This window comes from Schistocerca serialis, chromosome 4 (assembly GCF_023864345.2).
Source record: "Schistocerca serialis cubense isolate TAMUIC-IGC-003099 chromosome 4, iqSchSeri2.2, whole genome shotgun sequence".
NCBI classification, from domain to species: domain Eukaryota; kingdom Metazoa; phylum Arthropoda; class Insecta; order Orthoptera; family Acrididae; genus Schistocerca; species Schistocerca serialis.
In genome coordinates, this window is record NC_064641.1 from 597248557 (window position 1) to 597268870 (window position 20314).

Sequence of the window (20314 nt, forward strand, 5' to 3'; positions counted from 1 at the left end):
ATGTATACAATTGTAACCACAGGGTCTGAAAGGGTTAAAATTTTACGTACATGACAGTTTCTCCTGGGCAGTATTCAAAGTTTCCCACGTTGCAATCAACTAATGATGGGTTGCAAAGCATTTTTGCAATGCACTGCTTATAACTGTTTAAGCTGCTGTTTGTTACTGTATTTAGTTTGGCATTTTCTATCATTAATTTTATGTTTTGGTGAGTTGTGCACACGCAGACAGTGTGTGTGCCACTCCGGCCAGCTAATACACGATGTTTTGGTATCAACTCGGCAAATTTAGAGAAACCTATTTTTATGTTTGGAAACTTGTCTTTAAAATGCTTGTAAGCTTCTTTAAGGTTACACAAAATAAGTCTTTTTGATATTTTTGTTTTATTTCCATTTGTTTCTGTAATTGTCTCACAATCTTTAATACCTGGCATTGCCCTGCTAACTTCATCATTTTCATAAAATGAATGTACAGTTTTGACAGTTTCTGTTAGTACACACTTCCCTGGTTTTGGGTTTGGACCTTCCATGAATCCTTTCTCTTTCAAAATTATTTTGGACTGCCAAACAATGTAATTAGAAACATAAATTCCCTCATTATCTTCCTGACACACCATTTACAGAATTTTTAAAGTTTCTTTCTCACCAGTATCTGACGAAGAAGTTTCAGGAGCAACAAAAAGTTTACGTGTCATTAATGAGATTTTCTTCACTTTTGATTTGGCGTAATGCCTAGATGTTAGTTTTCTCTTGTCAATTGGGGACTCACCTAGTTCTTGAAGTGTTGTGTTGAATATTTTAACAGCTACTGAAGTTGGAGTGAAGTCAAGGTCTTGGTCTCAGATGATTATCTCTGATCCAGAAGATTCTTCAACACTTTCATCACTGATGGGCTCTGGTGTATTTTTCAATTTGGTTACATCTTTCCTACATTTATCAGGAATCTTGGCACCACTTGGTATTTGAGGAAATAATTTGGGCATCCATGTTGTGACATTTCTCATTTTTTTTCTGTTTCTAATATGATGATTTGACTTCTTCAATGGATTACAACACTGCACTCTTACAGCACTGCACTTTTTACTTGGTTCCATATTTATACAAAAAACACTTATAAACTGTCCTTCAATGTATAGATTTACTTGAAAATGAACTATTGTATTTAATAGATTCAGACTGGTCAACACAGAGGTAACAATTGATTTGCACTAAAACCACAGTGCACAATAGTGCTGTCGGTACACAAAGTCTTAGAAGGTAACAATGCAGACTACATCATTTCAACAATGGCTCCAGTCTCTGAATTATTGTACAGACATCAAGCCCTATGTATACGGTCCTCTACTGACGTACTACCTTAAAGGTCAGTTTGGTCAAACTAGGCCCGTTAGTGAAAAACATGAGTCTGGAATAATTATAAGTACACCAAATTTCAGCTAAATCTAAGGTAAAATTTTTATTTAAAGTGTGTTGATTTGATATAGAATGACTCTTAAATCAAAAAAGCAGTATCAATTTTCAATTTACTAGTTCAAAAAGATCTAATCTGCATACATTCATGACATAAACTTTTGTGCATTTAGTATTAATGTAATGTATCTTTCTGAAAATACGTTGGGTGGATACCTACCCGATCCTCCTTTGAACATGATTTGTTCCCAGTCACAGAATGAGGAACTCAAATTAGTGTCTTGCCTACCTGGAAAAAATTCTGCATATACCTGCTCCAGCATAAACACTATAATTAGCAGTGAAACCACAATAATACCAGGAGAGCATACTTCATGTTCAGTGATAATTGGCAAGGTTCACTTTCACTATAACGTTATTAATGTGACATATTGCTAATTTACTATATCTCCACATTCCAGCCGCAACCCCCCCCCCCCTCAACCACTATGGGATGGCGCATTATTGTGATGCAGAATTCAATTATCAGCAATGTTGGCACGGACACGAAGCCGCAACCCCCACCCCCCCATCCCCGCGCGACCATTTTTGTGTGTTTGCTCCATTGGAAGCAAAAGAGGGAAATACTTCAATGCCCAAGCTTGCTGCAGTAATTTTAAACTGCAATATTATACGCTAGCCGCTGTTGGTACAGCTTAATTGAACGCGTGTACCTTATTTTGCTTACAAAGTTAAGCCAAATTGTACAAAACGTTTATCATCACGTTCAGCTCTTATCGAATACGATAAAAACACACAACTCTCACAAAAATAAAAATTTATTTTTGCAGCGAAGACTAAAATTGTCGCGTGTTTCTTCGACGGAGCTACTTTTAAAATGTCGAATATTTAGGTACAGTCAGTTTTTTTGTACGCACATTTCGACTGGTTAACGTACTTGAGAATCCACTCGTATCTACACAACTGTAGTTGGGCTGACAAACGCAATGTTCGATGAAACTAGTTACTTTTGTAAAACACGTGGGCAGATTTCGACACTAAGTTTCATATTAAACTATACGCAAGGATACATGTCAGATCAACTACAAGTATATGGCCTTTTACATGGCAAATTATAACAAATCTAGTCTGTTCAAGCAAGTTACATGCTGAAACTTCAACACCTTACCTATCACTGAGTTCCAAAACACGTGACGATTCTATCACATTTATATAACCTGGCGAAGGAAGAAAAAAATATATTATAGCTACATTTTTAATATTTGTGGATGCATTTAAAGTTGTCAGGCGAACTCTCTGCAAAAGTATCTTACCAAAACAGAGCAAAATTAAAACTCCCTTCAATATGAACTTCATTATTGCAATATATTTCTGTAAGAAGAGGATAACCCTTCGTCATTGTCTATATGACATAGCGTCAATTTTCTCTTTTCGACATTTCCCTTTCACGGCCCTTAACACTGTTTGTACATAATCACGCAAGCCTCAGATAGAATTTAAACTTCCTACACTGCTGTCAAATACCACAATCGACTTTTGTCGCCGGTGGACATACGATCGACATGAACATTCCAGTGAGTGAATCGTCTAATTTGCATACAGGTATTTGTTAAATGCACGTTGCACATTACCCGAGCCGTGAAAGTGTGCGAATGTCATCTCATTCTCGTCAGTGCACATGTAGGAACAGGACGAACAGTAGATTTCGCTTTGGAAGACATGTCTAACCTTACGTCTACCTCACCGAGGAATGATATTTGGGAACTATAAAACGATATAATGATTTAATATTCAGGTCGCTGTCACTATTGTGCTGATTTCTTATGTATTTTGCATATAACGCGTCACCTCGAGAGACGTGTCTGCGAGGTGGGACAACGAGCGCTTTAACTTCGTAAGACAAATTACGTGCGGAGGCGTTGTACATGTTCTGTGGAACGTCGCCCGAAATCAGAAAAGCACTGCGGCCATGGAACAAGGGCCAAAGTCGAGTATGTTGATAATTATAGTCTGTTTAGTAACCTTGGTCTGTCAGTAAACTGGGACGCAAGCAGGCTTGTTCACACTCTCAAAACACAGCAATGTCACAGGGTGAATATTTGGACTGTTTCACTGTTTTGTACCGACCCTTCTGCGACGCGAGCATTATATCAGTGGCGACACAGTGTGCAGAGACATCTGGGCAGTGTTTACTCATAGATAATTGGAACCGTATACGGAATTACTGCATACGAATATCTTCTTCCGAAGCAACGTTATACAGAAAATCCAATTAACATAGAAACAGAAGAAATAAATTAGGATTCGTGTATTTTTGTGCCTTGTTCCCTTAATTTCTTCACTACTATCAATTATTTGCATCTCCAGTAAGTTACATACTTTATCTACACTACATCCTTTTACTCAAGGGTCTCTTCCAGACCAATTCCACATCTCATGGTGTTTTGTGCAAAATAATTCTGCCAAGGAAAATGAAATTTTTAATTTACCACAATAAGCAATTTGCGTATTATTGGCGCTACTTTATGATTTATGCACAAGTCTCTTATCGTCTGTGGCATTACCGATACTGCAAAACTGTGTATCAAGATGGATTTCCTCCCTGATTCTTAGAGCTCTTTGTAGGTGTTTCCAGTAAACTATGTGGTTTATTTTATATCAGTTTCTGATACTTCCTATTATGACAATCCTGGCTTTTGTGTAAACTGAAGCTATTTGATTGGGACTAGTAATATTACCCAAGAGTCTATTTATGTTGGCTCCTTAAAATAAACTGTAATTATGTTAGAGGCGACCGAATGCTATTTACTTTGCAGTTACCTCGTCCTGATATTGTGAGATTTATTTATTTCTATAGTACTTTTCTTCATAACTCATGAGTAAGTATGCAACTATACACACAAACTAAAGTAACTGACGTTGGTAACTAAAATCACAAGAACAGAGTCGACATAAGTCATCTCACACTGCATATCCCCCACCAAGAGCATTGCTTAGTTGTGAATTAACCAACAGATTGCAACCACAAACATACAGTCACGTAAATAACTTGTGAGAAAGTTGTTATCAGCTGACTTTTTTGGAGCAACATTAGTACCTCTAGAGGCGAAAAAGGCGGCATTAACATGTTTGTTTTTAATTATTTTCCTACTTAATTAAGGAAATAGTTACCATCTCTTGGATCAAAATGATTAGTAAATCATCAAGAGATACGAATGATTGTGAAATAAATTTAAATAGAGCTGAATTTTACTGATTCATTGAGATAAGCTACAACATATTCATAAAGAAATACTTTCGAATTGCTGAAAACATGGGAATAAATAGTATGAGTATGAGATTCCAGGTGGAAAGAGCATTTTTGAGTAAAAATTCCAGGTTACAAACCAAGAATGTAATATTTAATTTTGCAGCCTCCCCAACGAAAAAAAATTCATTTGCTTACAGCAAAAAAACTAAATTCCTCTTTTTCTAATTTAAAAATGTCCAAATCTAATACATTTTACTCTGCTTAAGTAAGGACAAAAACATCTCATTTGCCCATATCAAAAACAACAAAATCTCATTTTCTCATTTAAAATTTACTAATTTAATAAATTTTGTTCTTTATAAATAAGAAGCAAAAACTATCAGAGGTACATTTTAATAATAAACGATTTAAATAAATATTAAAAATTTAAATTTCATTAATTATAAGTACAATGGAAACAAAAACGATAAACAAACCTGAACTATTTAAATACTTAGAAAATTACAGTAAAGGAAAGTCTGAACTGAGTTATAAAGATTTATAAAATTATTCAAAGAAAATAGTTAATCAAATGTAACTGCTAGAATGTTATGATTCCTTTAATAGGAAAGAACTTAATAAAGATCTAAAGATGAGAGAACTAAAATATAAAACTTAAAAGAACTTCGATAAATTCCTAAACTAGAAAATTTAAAAAATTCTCAAAGACATAATAAAGAAAAATATAATGATCTTATCGTAAATCCTATTGACAATATTATTAACAATGACAACAATAATTAATTGAATAAAAGATCTTTAACAGAACAACATCAAATTTGTAAAACGAAAAAAATTAAAATTATTCTAAATTTAGTAATAGCCAATTAGTCAATCTTATCAAAAGAATTAATGATAAATTTAATAATGATAAAGATTTAAGTATAAAACCATTAAGTAATCTTAATAACCAAAATGAGAATCATTTTCAAAAACTTCCAGTGAATATCAAGAAATTAAACATAAAAGTTTTCAGAAAAATTTACCTGGTTATAATTCTCTAGATGATGAAGATTTTGGCAAATCACATAAACGAATTTGTAGGGAAGAATCTGCTTTTAAATAAAAAATAAATAACTTATGAAACTAATAATAATGATAATGTTGTTGAACCAGAAGAATTTCTTAATCAAATTAAAGAAGAAAAAATAAGCAAATTAAAGAATTAGTAATTCAAATAAAAAACAATTTAAGTTAATATTAAATTTCACTGTAAATTTAAAAGAACAGTTGAAATACAAGAATTTCATTTTAAAACAAGTAATCAAGTTTTATCAAGAACAACAGATTTTGAAGATTTTTATCAAAAATCAACAAATAAAGTACTACCTGAAATGGAAGAACTGTAAAGCAAAAATGGTGATTTTCTATATTTTATATAGATAGTTTAGAATTAATTGTTAATAGACTCTATCTAATTTTCGGTTCTTCTTATATCCATTTACAAAGAGTAAATAAAGATAAAAAACTGTAGTTATCATAAAAAGAAGATATAAAAAATATTTTCTTTAGTCAATTAAATCAGCATTATATCCTGTAGCACGTAATGTGGGAAGGATTAGTAAAAATATTGGATTAGAATTAGATCAACTCTTTGAAAAAGAGAAAATTCATTTTCCTGTTCAGTTAACAGTTATTCCAACACAAATATTTCAGTTAATGCTTATGTATATGAAGAAGAAAAAATTATTGGATATCCACTTAACCATGAACAAAATAAACAAGAAAAACATTTTAATCTTCTTCTAATTCGAAATGAAAATAATTCTCATTATTATTGGACAAAAAACTTTTCTAGATTAATTAGTTCACAAACAGAGAAACACAATGGAAAAATTTGTCTTTCTGAACTGTTGGAGATATTCTGTTTCCCAAAAAAAATGATATATCCATGAAAACGATTGTAAAGAACGTAAAGAAGTAAAAATATATTGGCCTTTTAAAGCTAAAAAAATCTTATTTAAATAATTTAATAATTAATAATTTAATAATTAATTACTAGTTCATTTAGTAATTTATGCAGATTTCGAATGTTTATTAAAAAAAAATTTCAAACTTGTCAAGCAAAATCTGAAAAATCTTAAATTACAAATATCAAAAATATTTACCAATATCATTCAGTTATTATGTTAAATATTGTATTGGAAATTATAAAAAACCAATTGCATATATACATAAATATGCAGCAAAAAGTCGATCGAAATGTTTGAAGAAGAATCAAAAGAAATTTCTGGAATATATGAACGAAATATTCCAAAGAAATTGACTAAGTAAGATGTAATCAATTATAAAAATTCATAAACTTGTTATATTTCTGAAAAAAAAATTACTTTTGGTGAAAAGAAACTAAGAAATCACTGGCATTAAACAGGAAATTATCGAGGAGTTGCACATGAAGATTGCAATATTAATTATATAAATCTTACCTTTATACCTTATTATATTCACATTTTAACAAATTACGATGTTCATTTTTTTATCAAAGTATTAGCAGTTTATAATAAAGATACTGATGCAATACCAACTAGTGAAGATGTTGAAGATGGATCAACTGTAAGATTTTTAGATACATTTAAATTTGTGGCTACAAGTATTGATAATTGATCTTCTAATCTTATAAATGAACAATTTAGAGAAACATCAAAAATTTTGAATGAGGACAATTAGTTTTGATAATTAACAAAATTAGTTTATACTTACAAATATATGGATTCTGAAGAGAAATTAAAGGAAACTGAGTTACCTAAAAAAGAATGTTTTTATCAAGACTTAATAGATATCATATTTCAGACAAAGTTGGGACAAATCCCATTTTAAAAATTTAGATGAATACACAAAATTATAATACAGATCCGATGTTTTGATTTTAGCAAATATTTTAGAAAATTTTAGAGACATATGTATAAAATCTTATGAACTTGATCCATCTTGGTATTTTACAGTTCCAGTATTATCTTGGGATTCTGTTTAAAAATGGAAAAATCGGATTAGATTTACTACATGATTATGTTATGATGTTATTTCTTGAAAAAGAATTTGACGTGGAATTTCTCGAAGTATTGAAGATATGCATAATCAAATAAAAATATACGAAAAATTTCTGGCCAACAAAACAATCAAATTATATTGCATATTTACATGCAAACAATTTATATGATTGGGTAGTGTCTGGATTTTTATCATTTAAAAATTTCGATTGATTAGATCCAAAATGATTGAATTCTGAAAAAAATATTTAAAATGTCGGATGATTAAAAACATGTTTATATTTTAGAAGTTGAATGAGAATATCCAAGAAAATTACATGATTTACTAACGCTCTCCCTTTAGCACCAGCAAGAGGAAATAAATTATTACCAATTTTAAATAATAGAGAAAAACATGTTTTAAATTATAGAAATTTTGAACAGTGTTGAATGTTGGATTAAAATTAATGAAAATTTACAAAATTTCATCATATGGACAGTCAGATTGGTTGAATATATACATTGATTTTAATACAATAATGAGAAAAAAGGCACCAAATGCTTTTGAAAAAATCTAGAAGTTAATGAATAATTCATTGTTTGAAAAACAGTGGAAAATATTAAAACTAGACAAAATATTAATACATAACAGATTAAAGTAAATATACGAAATGTATTTCAAAACTAAATAAGGTGCATACTACACTATTTTTGGAAAATCTTGTAGAATTTCATATAAAGAAAATTAAAAATATATTCAACAAACAAATTTATATTGGAATGAATATTATAGATTAAAATTGAAATGTATGATATTGATTATAACATTATTAAACCAAAAAATTGTGAAAATATTGATTTAGTATACATGGACACTGATTATTTCATTTATGATACAAGAACTGAAGATTTCTATGAAGATATTAAGACAGTGATAAACAACTTTGATACAAGTGATTATTCAAAAGAAAATATTTATGAACTTCCACGAGTAAATACAAAAGTTTTCGGGAAAAGGAAAAAGGAAAAATGTGGAAAAATTATGTTAGAACACATTAGTATAAAACCAGAAATATACCCTTGTACAGTTCGTGAGGAGTTAAGAAAACAGTTGTGAAAATTGAAATTACTTTCGATGATTATAAGCAATGTTCAACTGATAAAAAAACAATATAGAAAAATTAATTTTTTCAAATCTTTTAAAAATAAGTAATAAAATTGTTTCAAGTTCTGATCATGAAAAACTTGTTGTATTACAAAATGGTATTAATATCTTACCATACACTTATTATAAATTAGACTGCTAATACAAAAGATGATAATAATGACTTCTTACTAGAATTAAACAGTTGTACAGAATAGTTAATGGGCATACTGCCGGTTCATATGGTCCATTGGGCACAATATTTCGGCTATCACACATGTTGCCACAGTCATGTGCGCTGACGAACAGAACTCCTACGGGTGGGCGGCCATCTTATATCCCCTTCCCTCATGGGCTGTTCCCTCAGGAGTTCGCGCCTGCGGGCGAGCGTCGGCAGTCGCGGAGATGGAGGACTCGGTGTCTGTGGCAGCGTCGATGCTGTTTCTACACTGTCCTGCTCTCTAGATCGGATTCGTTGCTGAGTATCTTCTTAATTATACTCAGTACTGGTTGCCATGCCTTGCTAAGATTATAACTGCAGTCTCAGTTCATGAGTTCGTCCTTGGCGCGAATTTCGATGGCCTCTCTGACAACACTGTCCCAGTATTTAGTAGTCTGGGTCAAGATCTTAGTGTGCTCATAATCCATCTCGTGTTTATCGGACAAACAGTGCTCTGCGATCGCCGAGTTGTTAGGATACTTCAGTCGTGTGTGCCTTTGATCTTCTTGGCAATGATCTTCGATGGTCCGCACTGTCTGTCCAATGTAAGTCTTACAACCTGACAGGGAATCTGGTATACACCAGCCTTTTGCAACCCGAGATCACCTTTCACACTTCTCAGTACCACTCGCGTTTTATTGGGCGGACAAAAGACAGTTTTAACTCAGCAGTTCATTAATATGCGCATTCTTCAATACAAATGGCAGATGGAGATGTTCTAATAATCTGAAAGGTAAGATCATTGCCATCTTGAGAAAGTCTTCTTCAGTAACTGGAATTTGCTTCTACCCTTTTTTGCAGCCAGTTGCATTGAGACTGTGGCCCCAGCTAAATTATTCATAAAATACAACAAATTTGGCGCAGGATATGGGTCAGGTACTGTTCATGTGTTAAGCACCTGGCAGTCCCCAAGCGACACCCACATCCCTGTGGAAGTCCACACAGGCTATCCGAAGTAGCTAGTCTTCTGGGTCCTTGGGAGACTGGTTGACCTGTGACAGTCTTGATATGATGCATAGTGGTATGTACTACCTTCTGTCCATTATTTGGTACCTACTACCTTCTGTCTAGTACTCTGAATCTCTTGCTTCATCTCCTATGTGACTGCTTCTGTCGGTAAAACAATGGCTGTGCTAGCACTTCTGCCTATCGTTTTCACCCCCACTTCTCCACCAAACTTACACTGAGCTCAGCCGTAACTGCAGCTTTTGATGGTGGATGAAATTTGCCTCAAGGATCGATTCATGCACATCAGCCAGCACTCATCTCTATTTAAAACTCTTGCTGAGCTCTATATCCACAGTCACCTCTTGTTCATCATACATCCTGATGGACGAGTTGTTAAGGGGGGGGGGGAGGTAAGTTGAGTGATGCGCCTTTTTCTTTTGTTGCACCACTTGGAGATTGCAGTAATTTTCGAGTCAGGATTAATCAAGTAGCATGTATGCATCCTCCTGTCTGCCAAATATAAGTGATATGAGAATGTAAGTGGGCAAGCATCCATTCTGTACTGTTCAGGAAGGTGCCATGGTTGTTGGTCCTACACGCCCATACGTTTGTTTGACGTGGATGCGACCCCCATAACTGACTGGCCCGACCACCACACGTTTTTGTTCCCATAATTACTTGGTGGAACCTGAAGAAGAAGATTTATGCTTGAATCCGATTGTGGAATGCATTAACAAATAACTGGCAACTGAAGCGGAGTCGTTAAAGGAGTTTGCTTAGATATCTGCATGTGCACAGAAGAGTGCTCTTGAATAATTGGGCCGATCTCGAGTGCTGACCCCTCTTTGTCTTCAGTCACTCCAGCATCACTGTCCATTTCCATAACGTCTGTCTCTTTGTCACTATCCTGGCGCCCTTGTGTAGCTATGCGCCTTGCTGCACCTACTGCACGCCGATGTTGCTGTTTGGGAACGAGCAGGCGAATGAGAATCTTGTCGCCCACACGCCAAACCTTTTCTGGTATTAGCAAACTCCTTTCACGACCTTGCCTCCTTTGTATTGACATTCGCCCTTTCAGTTTAACACTTTGCTCATTGTACAGTTTGTTCAACTCCAGCACTGATAATTGCTGTTGAATTGCTTCCAGTTGTGACTTCAAACCACAAAGCTGCTCGTCGACAGACTTGTTCGATTCCTGTCTGAGCTATGTAGCGATTATTGACATCCTGTTTTCTCGCCAATGTGCTTGCTTGCCCTACAGTCACATGCATTCTGTCGGTTATTGTCAGCATGGAATGAACGTCGTCTTTCCCACCAGAGACTACGACCATCTTCATTAGCAGTAGCAGATTCATGAGCCACACATGACTAAACCTTCTGAGCCCGTTGGCCTAACGTCTTTCCCATTAATTGAACCACCTTGTCTCGCAAGTGTCGATAATGATTGTGTGCAGCAGACTTCAAAATTACGTCCACAACCATCGTCGCTGCTCATGCATTAAGGCTGTTAACTTCCACCGCTGACTTCATATCGTCGTTTTAACTTTATTGTGTGTGAATGCTAATTGTAGCATTGCGAACCAAAGCTCAGGCTTCTCCACTAGGAACTTTGGCACTTGTGTTTTCATCTTTGGCGGTTATCGGCCTCGTTATACGTCTCAGTTTCCGCATCTGCCGTATATACTGTTTCTCTATGCACTTTCCAATCATTACGCGACGTGTCACGTGCTTGCCATTCTTTAATCTGTCTTCTTCTCTCTTGTGTAAATGTGAAAGCTCTTTCTCCATTTGAACTCGTATCTCTTCATAATGTGAAGGCATCGTTTTGCTTTGTGCTGTACTGGTGCTGTATTTGGTGTTTATTTTTTCGATTCTGGGTTACCATTTTATAGGCGTAATCTGTATCGAATAGTGAAGAGTAATTGTTTATTACTCTTGTTCATATATGACAACCAATAAACAGATCTGTTAACAACATAAAAGACAAAGAATAAATGTATACACATAACTCAGTATTTAGCCAAAGAATAATTAACAGTTCAGTAGGTACATTTGTTAGCTTTTTGCACTTTTTTTGTAAAAAAGAAAAGTCGTGAAAAACAATACTTTTTTGTAAAATACTTACCCAAAACCCACCAAATGTGCCTTCTGTCTCTTTAATTCAGTTCTGACTCACTTCTTTTATTACAAATAATTATGTTATAGTATTATATATATGATACATTTTACTTAACATTTACCTAAAATTTTCCTAATTTTTGTTCTGTAATACACATAAGATGAACATGTATTTTTATGTGTTTTTTTAGTGCAGGATTGAATACATTTATTTCATATTCACATGTAACATTTTTTGATGTATATCCTTACAAATTTATTAATATTTTTTATTTCCACAGACTGACTACACTCCTTACTCTTGTCCATTTAAAGATTATAAATATTAATAAAAAAAATAAAATTTTTAAACTAGGAAAAATTACCTGAAACTGAGTAGCTGATAGCATAACGATGTGATAACCTCTCCAATCTTAAGATTTTCTGGATGGTATTATACCCCTCTGGAATAATATATATTGAGGGTGTATATAATTAAGGGTTTGTTGTATAGACCCCTTTAAAATTTTTGAAGTAGAAATTCATTATTTTTATTTTTATCATTCTTCATTCCTTTGCATCTCAGTTTAATATGTGCTTCTTCAAAACACTGAAAATCTCATTTAGTTATTAATTTCAAATATCTGGAAAAATAATCTTAAACTCATTACTGAGTTCAATACAAATCTTTTACCTTGGTTAGTGCTTAAATATTCACAGCTACCACTGTTATACCAAAAATTTATGTGTAGGTCATTAATTTATAACAAATTGTAATCGTTATCATAGTTGACCTTCTTGAGTAGAGGCTCTGTTTATATAGAAAAATTTTTATTAAGATTTTATTTTTATTTCAATATTTATATTTTTCTATATAAATCTCAGAAAACAACGACAAATAACATTTAATGTTTCTTCTATTAAGGAACTAATACAAAAATTGAAAAAAATATGGAATTATATTATTCTTTATCTTTAACAAATAATGACCAGAGTTTTCAGTATGAAGAATATAGCAATGATGAAGAATTCAGTGATAATGAAGGAAACAGTGACAAAGAATACAGTGATGGAGGATACAGTGGAGGACATAGTCATGAGGTGTATAGTGATTATGAAGAATACACCTGATGATGATGAAGAAGGTGATAATAATGAATAATGTCCATATGGTAATGTATCTAGTTTATTTTTCAAAACATCTTTCTTGTCATCATGTGGGCTCAATTCTTTTTCATTAATCTCAATTGAATAAATTTCATGTTTAATGCTTTGCATCACATTTATGGTTCCATAATGTTCTGCACTGTTGAACAAACAATCTTCATAGTCTTCTAAGCTTATTTTATTTTTCATTACACATTTCTTGACTCCTTTAGATTGTTTCTCTATTTTGTCACCAACTGATTTCATGTTTCAGAAAAATGTTCAGATTGTGTGTTATGCACACAGCTGTATCTTTATAACATAGCTCAGAATTTTCTACGTATTTTTGTTTCATATCTCTAAAGTGAAATTTATACATCAGTTCTTTAGATAAATAAAGTATACTCATACCAAAATAACCTGGCTTATTGAATGTTGTTCTTTGTCTTATTTACATATTTGGTAACAAGGTTTTCATTAAATATTGTTCTTCCTCTAAAGTTGATCACACATTTCTACATCTTATAATAATTTTATCTACTCTGCTTCTTATGTTCTCGAGACTCTTTCCAAACACAGACTTATTCTTTACTTATATAAATCTTTCACAGAATCATTCTTCACTTTCGTCCTTGTTCCTGTTTTCAAGTCTACATATTCCTTTAACCAATCAGGCTGTTTAAATTTTAAAATTGTATGGATTTTAGTTATCTTCATCACTAAAGACAGATACTATTTAACATTTACAAAATGAACTACGTAATTATACTTGGTATCTAGAGTAGTCAATAACACACTTTCTTTAATCCCTGGTGCAATTTTATTTTCAGGAATCAAATTAATATGCAGTTCTCTAGAATATTCCAGGTCTTCTTCAAATATGTATCCAACTTACGAAGTGTCTGGCATTTCGCTTATTTTTGTAGCATCAAAATTATTTGGATCATCCCATTCAAACCTACCATGTAGTAAATTTTGACTCATAGCATAACCATAGAGGCTGTTTGCATCTAAATATGCTAAATAATTTGATATATTTTTTTACTTCAAAATCTTCCTTATGTCTATTGTTTGCTTTCACCAACTACATTAGATAGTAATCATGTAATAATTATAGTGGTTGTCCAATTCTTTACAGTGTTGCATCCCAATATAAACCAGGTGCCTTAAAACACCATGATGGGTCCAGCTCATATAAGTTTTCCTAAAATTTTCAAGACATCAGCCAATAACGAAACATCAGATTTAAGATACATGGTATTCACCAAGTTTTCTGATACAAAATTTTTCGAAAACTAAATTTTGTGTGTTCTTCATCACTCATCCCACACTCATTGATTTTGTTGTAATTTCTCCTTTCGCTGGAAGATATATCTCTTCATATTTCTCCTAGAAACCCATGTAATCATATGGATAGACACATTTTTAATAATTAAGTTTAATAAATTTTCTAGAAAAATTTTCTAATATTTTTCATTTGCTCCTTCCTTAAATAGGATCGCATTCGGGAGGACGACGGTTCAATCTCGCGTCCGGCCATCCTGATTTAGGTTTTCCGTGATTTCCCTAAATCACTCCGGGCAAATGCCGGGATGATTTCTCTGAAAGGGCACGGCCGACTTCCTTCCCCATCCTTCCCTAATCCGATAAGACCAATGACCATGCTGTCTGGTCTCCTTCCCCAAACAACCAAACCAAACCAACCTTATATAGGAAACTAGATAGTATGTGTTTTTAGTATTTCATAATATAAGACTCAGCCTTTAATTTTAATTTCGATATTTTTATCTTTTGGTTACTAAGTCTAGATCTGTTATTAAAGTTTCCTAGTATAAACCAATATAAATATCATTCTCTGTTAATACTGGATATTTTTGAAATAATTTAAATATATTTTACATTTTTGCATTTGGTTGACAATTACTCATCTTTAATAACGAACATTCAAACTCAGCATAAACAACAAATGGAGTGTTTGGTGAGAGTGATGATTTTTGAAAGATACATATGAGCCTTTTTGTGGTAATTCTACTGTTAATGGTTTATTAACTAAGGAACTTGTTATGAGATTACTAATTTCTCCATTCTGTTGAAGTGAACTAAACACATGTCACAAATAAATTCACCTCTTCATGTTTTGTAATTTGACTCAAAACAAGGCTGCATAATTTTTTACATTACAACAGTGTGAATTACTCCCATTGTCAAAATAAAAGAGATTGATATGTTTCTCTTTCTTACAGTTTGTATATTTTAATGGACATGTGTGACATTTTTCATCAAATCTATAAATATTAGTAGGTACATTAATTTGAGATTCAGTTTTTGAAATATTACCAGCCGCCATAGGAAATTCAAAATTTTGAAGTTTCTGATCAATATCAAGATCAACATTTCTATATTTTGTGAATCTATCCACATCTTTGACTACAGGAAACAAAGAAAGTTTTATAGCCCACAGAAACATTGTTGATCATTGTTTTTAAGTTAATACAAGTCATAAGAGGTACACTGAGTGCAGTTGACTTGTTTTTATTGCACACACATTTTCATAAATTGATTATATTAATAATATAATAGTATATTTAATTAATTATTACTTGAATTGATCTACAAAAAAGTGTGTGAATAAAAATATGCCAACTGTGCTCAATGTATCCACTTACTGCTGCGCATAAAAATCCAAACAAATTTTGACTACACTAAAAAATTACAGGTCATTCCTAATTCTATCTTCTAAAAACCCATATAGAAATAACGTTCATGAGATGAAATAAAATTTTAGTTGCAAATAATGGGTACTAGAACTAATTTATAAAAAAATTGTATTGGTGTATCAAATCCATTGTTGAATGGTCATGTAACATTAAATTATTGTGGTGGTGGCCAAAAATTCAATAGATGTTTTTTATACAACATTTCTAACTACAAATATAAAATTAAAAAATAAAAAGTCGTATTCTGATGGAGAAATTATAGAAATGCCTGGTGGCCAATACAGTTCGAAAGGCTTGGGAAAAGTTATTCATTAAATAAGCCAAATATTCTCATTAACACATATGAAATTTGAAATAGAATTACTATTGACAGCAGTGTTAAATTATATATGGATTTAAATGATAGTATTGGAATAATGCTTGGATTTAGTGGTCAGACTATTGAAGCTTATGAAGAAGCAGTTGCTAATGACATTCCAAAATGTATTCCACTCGAATTAATAAACATAAATTTTAATGTAGCTGCTGGAATGTTTCTAAAGCATACAGTTCACTTTCATAGTGAAACAGACATTACTGCTTCATTCTATCCTAATGTTGACCAATAATTCATGAACCACATTATTCTTTATATATTCCAATTTTTGATACTTTACAGGAATTAGAAATAACTACAACTAATGACAATGATAATTTAATTGACTAAGGAGGAGCTTGTGTGACAGTTGTTTCAGAAATGTCTTAATAAAATTTTATTGTGTTTAGATGAACAAAATTTAGAACATCAGTTCTGTTCATTCCCAGGTCTACCTATTCCCTGTGAATGAGAAATCAAAACACAATCTAAATATTCCTAAGAAAGATACAGAAATTAAAATAAATATAGGAGATGGATGGCTTCATCCTAATCATGCTCCTCGTATATGAGCTTCAATAGTACTTGAGTTGATGGTAGAGATTATAAAACTTATGATGGAACATCTAATAAAAAAGTAATTGTTAATTGTGAGGCAAAACTTTTTTATTTTATAAATATTATATAATATTATGTGTAGGATAGAACATCCTTTTATTTCATCCTCTGTTTAGTTGTATTTGACTTCATCTTTTAAAATAAGTAAGGAAGGACACATTGTTAACTGTGTGGCAAGGCTTTTTATAACCATAAAGTAAGGAAATAATGTTATATCTAGAATAAAGCATCCTTTTATGTCATCATCTGTGTTGTTGTATTTGACTTCATCTCTTAATGATAAAATAAGTAAAGAGTAAGTAAAATGAAGTGCTTTAGCTATTGAATATACTAGGTGGTTACTTTAGGGACAATAAAGAAAATATATACATAAGTTATCTTACTATAATTTTTACTTGGAGTTCCTGTGCTGGAGATGCTCTTTTTAGATGGGCTGAATATAATAGTTTTAGAATTGAAATAAAAGATAAACTTCCATAAGAAGGAAAGACTGGAGTAGAATCTATGGATATTTGTGTACCAGTTGTTAAATACAAACTGAATGAGCTTCAACAATGAGAAACTACGCTAAAATCCTTAAATTACAATATCCTTCTATGATATACAAAACGTGGAATTTGCTCATTTAATAACAAAAATTTTAAGCTAGGTATCATGAATTGGTACAACTCAATAGAATTTGATATGTCTTTTTTGTGCTTACAACTAATCGTAAAAATAGCCAATTGACTGATTCATCACTATATGTTCACATAAGCTGCGTAACCCATATTTGAAAAAGGAAGAAACAAAATATTTCCTCAAGAATCATAGAGTTTCGAACCATCGGATTGTTATTCGAGAGCTTACGATGCTTTTCTCGAATTTAAAGGAGTTACTCAACTGAAAGGAGATATTAATATAAATCCTTATAATTGCATAACAAATTATGCTACATATGCGATTAACATGATATGTAGAATAAATATTGTTACAAGTGCAAAGACCATGATGTAATTGGTGGATACATTTAACGATAAGGTATCAAAATGCAAACTTTTCTATAAAGTCATTTGTGGTAAGAATAATTTTACATGGGATTCTCAACACAGAATACTTCTGTAAATTCAGCTAAGTTGCAAAAACTTCCCCAGAAATACGACGAAACTGCAGACTCTACTTGAAGTCGCCTTTAAGAGCAGACAGCAGACACTTGGTATCGAGCATCTGTACAAGCAATTAGTGACGACACATGGCCGAATTGTATATGATTACACACTACACTACCTCCATAGCTATTTGCTCACTATGTTCCTGTAACATTCACTTGAAACCAAATCGCACCCAACAGCAAAGGAATAGATACAAATGATTAAAATCGGTCAGACACACGTGATGCACAGTGCCATGGTGATGCAAGAACTCTGGAAAGTGTTAGAGGACTTGAACCTACAAATATTATATACACAGAAGCCATATTCCAGAAATGAGGCATTACCCCACATGCCAGTTAGAGCACAGATCGCAACATCAGGTCAACATCCAAAGACCACTATTGTGGTGCCAGATAAAGACATGAAAGTGACAAGGGTACATCAACTCTGTGACGAACATGCTGTGACAATAGAAATAATGACTTTGGAAAATTTTAAAACTAATCAATATTTTCAATACAGTCACTACATACAACCATACATAGACAGCTTAAGTACGGCAGCATTACTGGATCGACACGACAGGCACCATTTCGTAACAGACGCAAACACGAAATCAACACTGTGGCACAGCAGAGCAACGGACGAAAGAGGTCTCTGCCTTCAGGACACCATACAAGAACTTGACCTTCAGTCCACAGCTCGTGGTCGTGCGGTAGCATTCTCGCTTCCCACGCCCGGGTTCCCGGGTTCAATTGTATGCTGTCCTTACGTTAGTTAGGTTTAAGTAGTTTTAAGTTCTAGGGGACTGATGACCATAGATGTTAAGTCCCATAGTGCTCAGAACCATTTTTTGAACTTGACCTTCATGTCATTAAGAAGCCACTCAACCTACCTACTTTTCGAAATAACGCAGGTGCGGCAGCAGATATAGATATCATCCTAGCAAACTCGAAAGTCAGTGATCACATTGCCACCTGGAAGATCTGTGATGGACTTACAACAAGTATCCATAATCTTATTCACAATTATACATGCAGATAATGACGTAGGCACTAACATCCATCCAGAGTGACTACAACATCTACACAGAGAAAATTGGGAATGTTTAAACGCAGAATTCAAGATACAACTACTGCAAGGAAGGGGATTTGATGTTGACGCCAAAGCAGACGAATTGGTACAAGCACTGCAGTTTGGCGCAAGACAATGTGATCCCAACATTTGTTAGGAATTCAAATAGGTCTAAGGTTCCATGGAGTCCTACCCTGCAGTCCTTAAGACATAAAGCAAGGCAGGCGAGGAGATACTAGCAAATTTCTTTAGGGGAAACAGAACAACAAAGATGGCTGATTTTCTATCGAACTGTCAAGCAACAATATAAAGAACTACTACACAAAAGATGAGTACAAAAGTGGGTGGCAGACATTAAGCGCCAAATGGTAACAGATGTTTGGAGTTTTCCATATAAACTTGCTGTAATAAAGCTAAATCACCCACTGTATTATCAACCCCAAGAAGATCTGATGGCACGATGACGACATAGTGGGAAATATCAGTGTTGTGATTCCTTTTACCCAGGAAAAAGTGAGACTGGCAATAGTTGTGTTGTATTAATAAAAAAGGTATACATAAATAAATATTACTAAATATTATCGAATATGCATACTAACACACTTTTTTTAGGATTTAAAACGATTGAGTTATTAGAAATGTTCACTGTTTATTTGAATTTTTCTTGGTTTCCATGTCACTTCAATAAATTAAAAATACTTGGTACTGTTGTTCAATATACTATTATTCATGCACACATATTGATACATAGAACTCGTAATACTCCGTATTTATAATCGCACGCCTTCATTGTCCTTCAGTTTACAAGAGAGGGTGTGTGTAAAAACAAAAAACTGTACAAATAATTGAATGAATGTTTAGCGTGCATTCATAATTAATGTCGTTGCCAACTCTTCTGGTCGACCGGAGTTCCATTTTTTGATTTTTTTAAAAATAAATGTTAACTTTACGATATCCTGGTGGTGTTTCAACATGTACCTACACCTAATGAAGTTACAGAAGAAGAAAGCACCAGGACCTGATAGAATCCTGGCAGAAGTGTTGTATCAGCTAGTGGACCCATTTGTGTAATATACAACAATGTTATTAAACGAATGTCTTTTGCAGGATTGGTTGTCCAGAATCTGGAAAGTCTCGAATACCTTTATACTAAAAAACGGGGAAGAATGAGATCCAACAGAACCGAAATCTTACAGAC

General features: G+C 33.0%; 1 protein-coding gene across 2 annotated transcripts in view; it reads right to left on the reverse strand.

Moving 5' to 3' along the window:
• The window catches only part of LOC126475359 (protein disulfide-isomerase TMX3), a 181946-nt gene extending 178919 nt beyond the window's left edge, over positions 1–3027 (reverse strand). The window contains exons 1-2 of one of the 2 annotated variants that reach the window (XM_050103173.1): positions 2723–3027; positions 2578–2626 (exon numbers count right to left, since the gene is read on the reverse strand). In XM_050103173.1, the coding sequence (XP_049959130.1) occupies positions 2578–2626; positions 2723–2765 (92 nt within the window). In that variant the 5' untranslated portion in view covers positions 2766–3027. The remainder of the gene's footprint in view (positions 1–2577; positions 2627–2722) is intronic. The other variant, XM_050103174.1, reaches the window with a different exon arrangement.
• Between the last annotated feature and the right edge of the window lie 17287 nt (positions 3028–20314).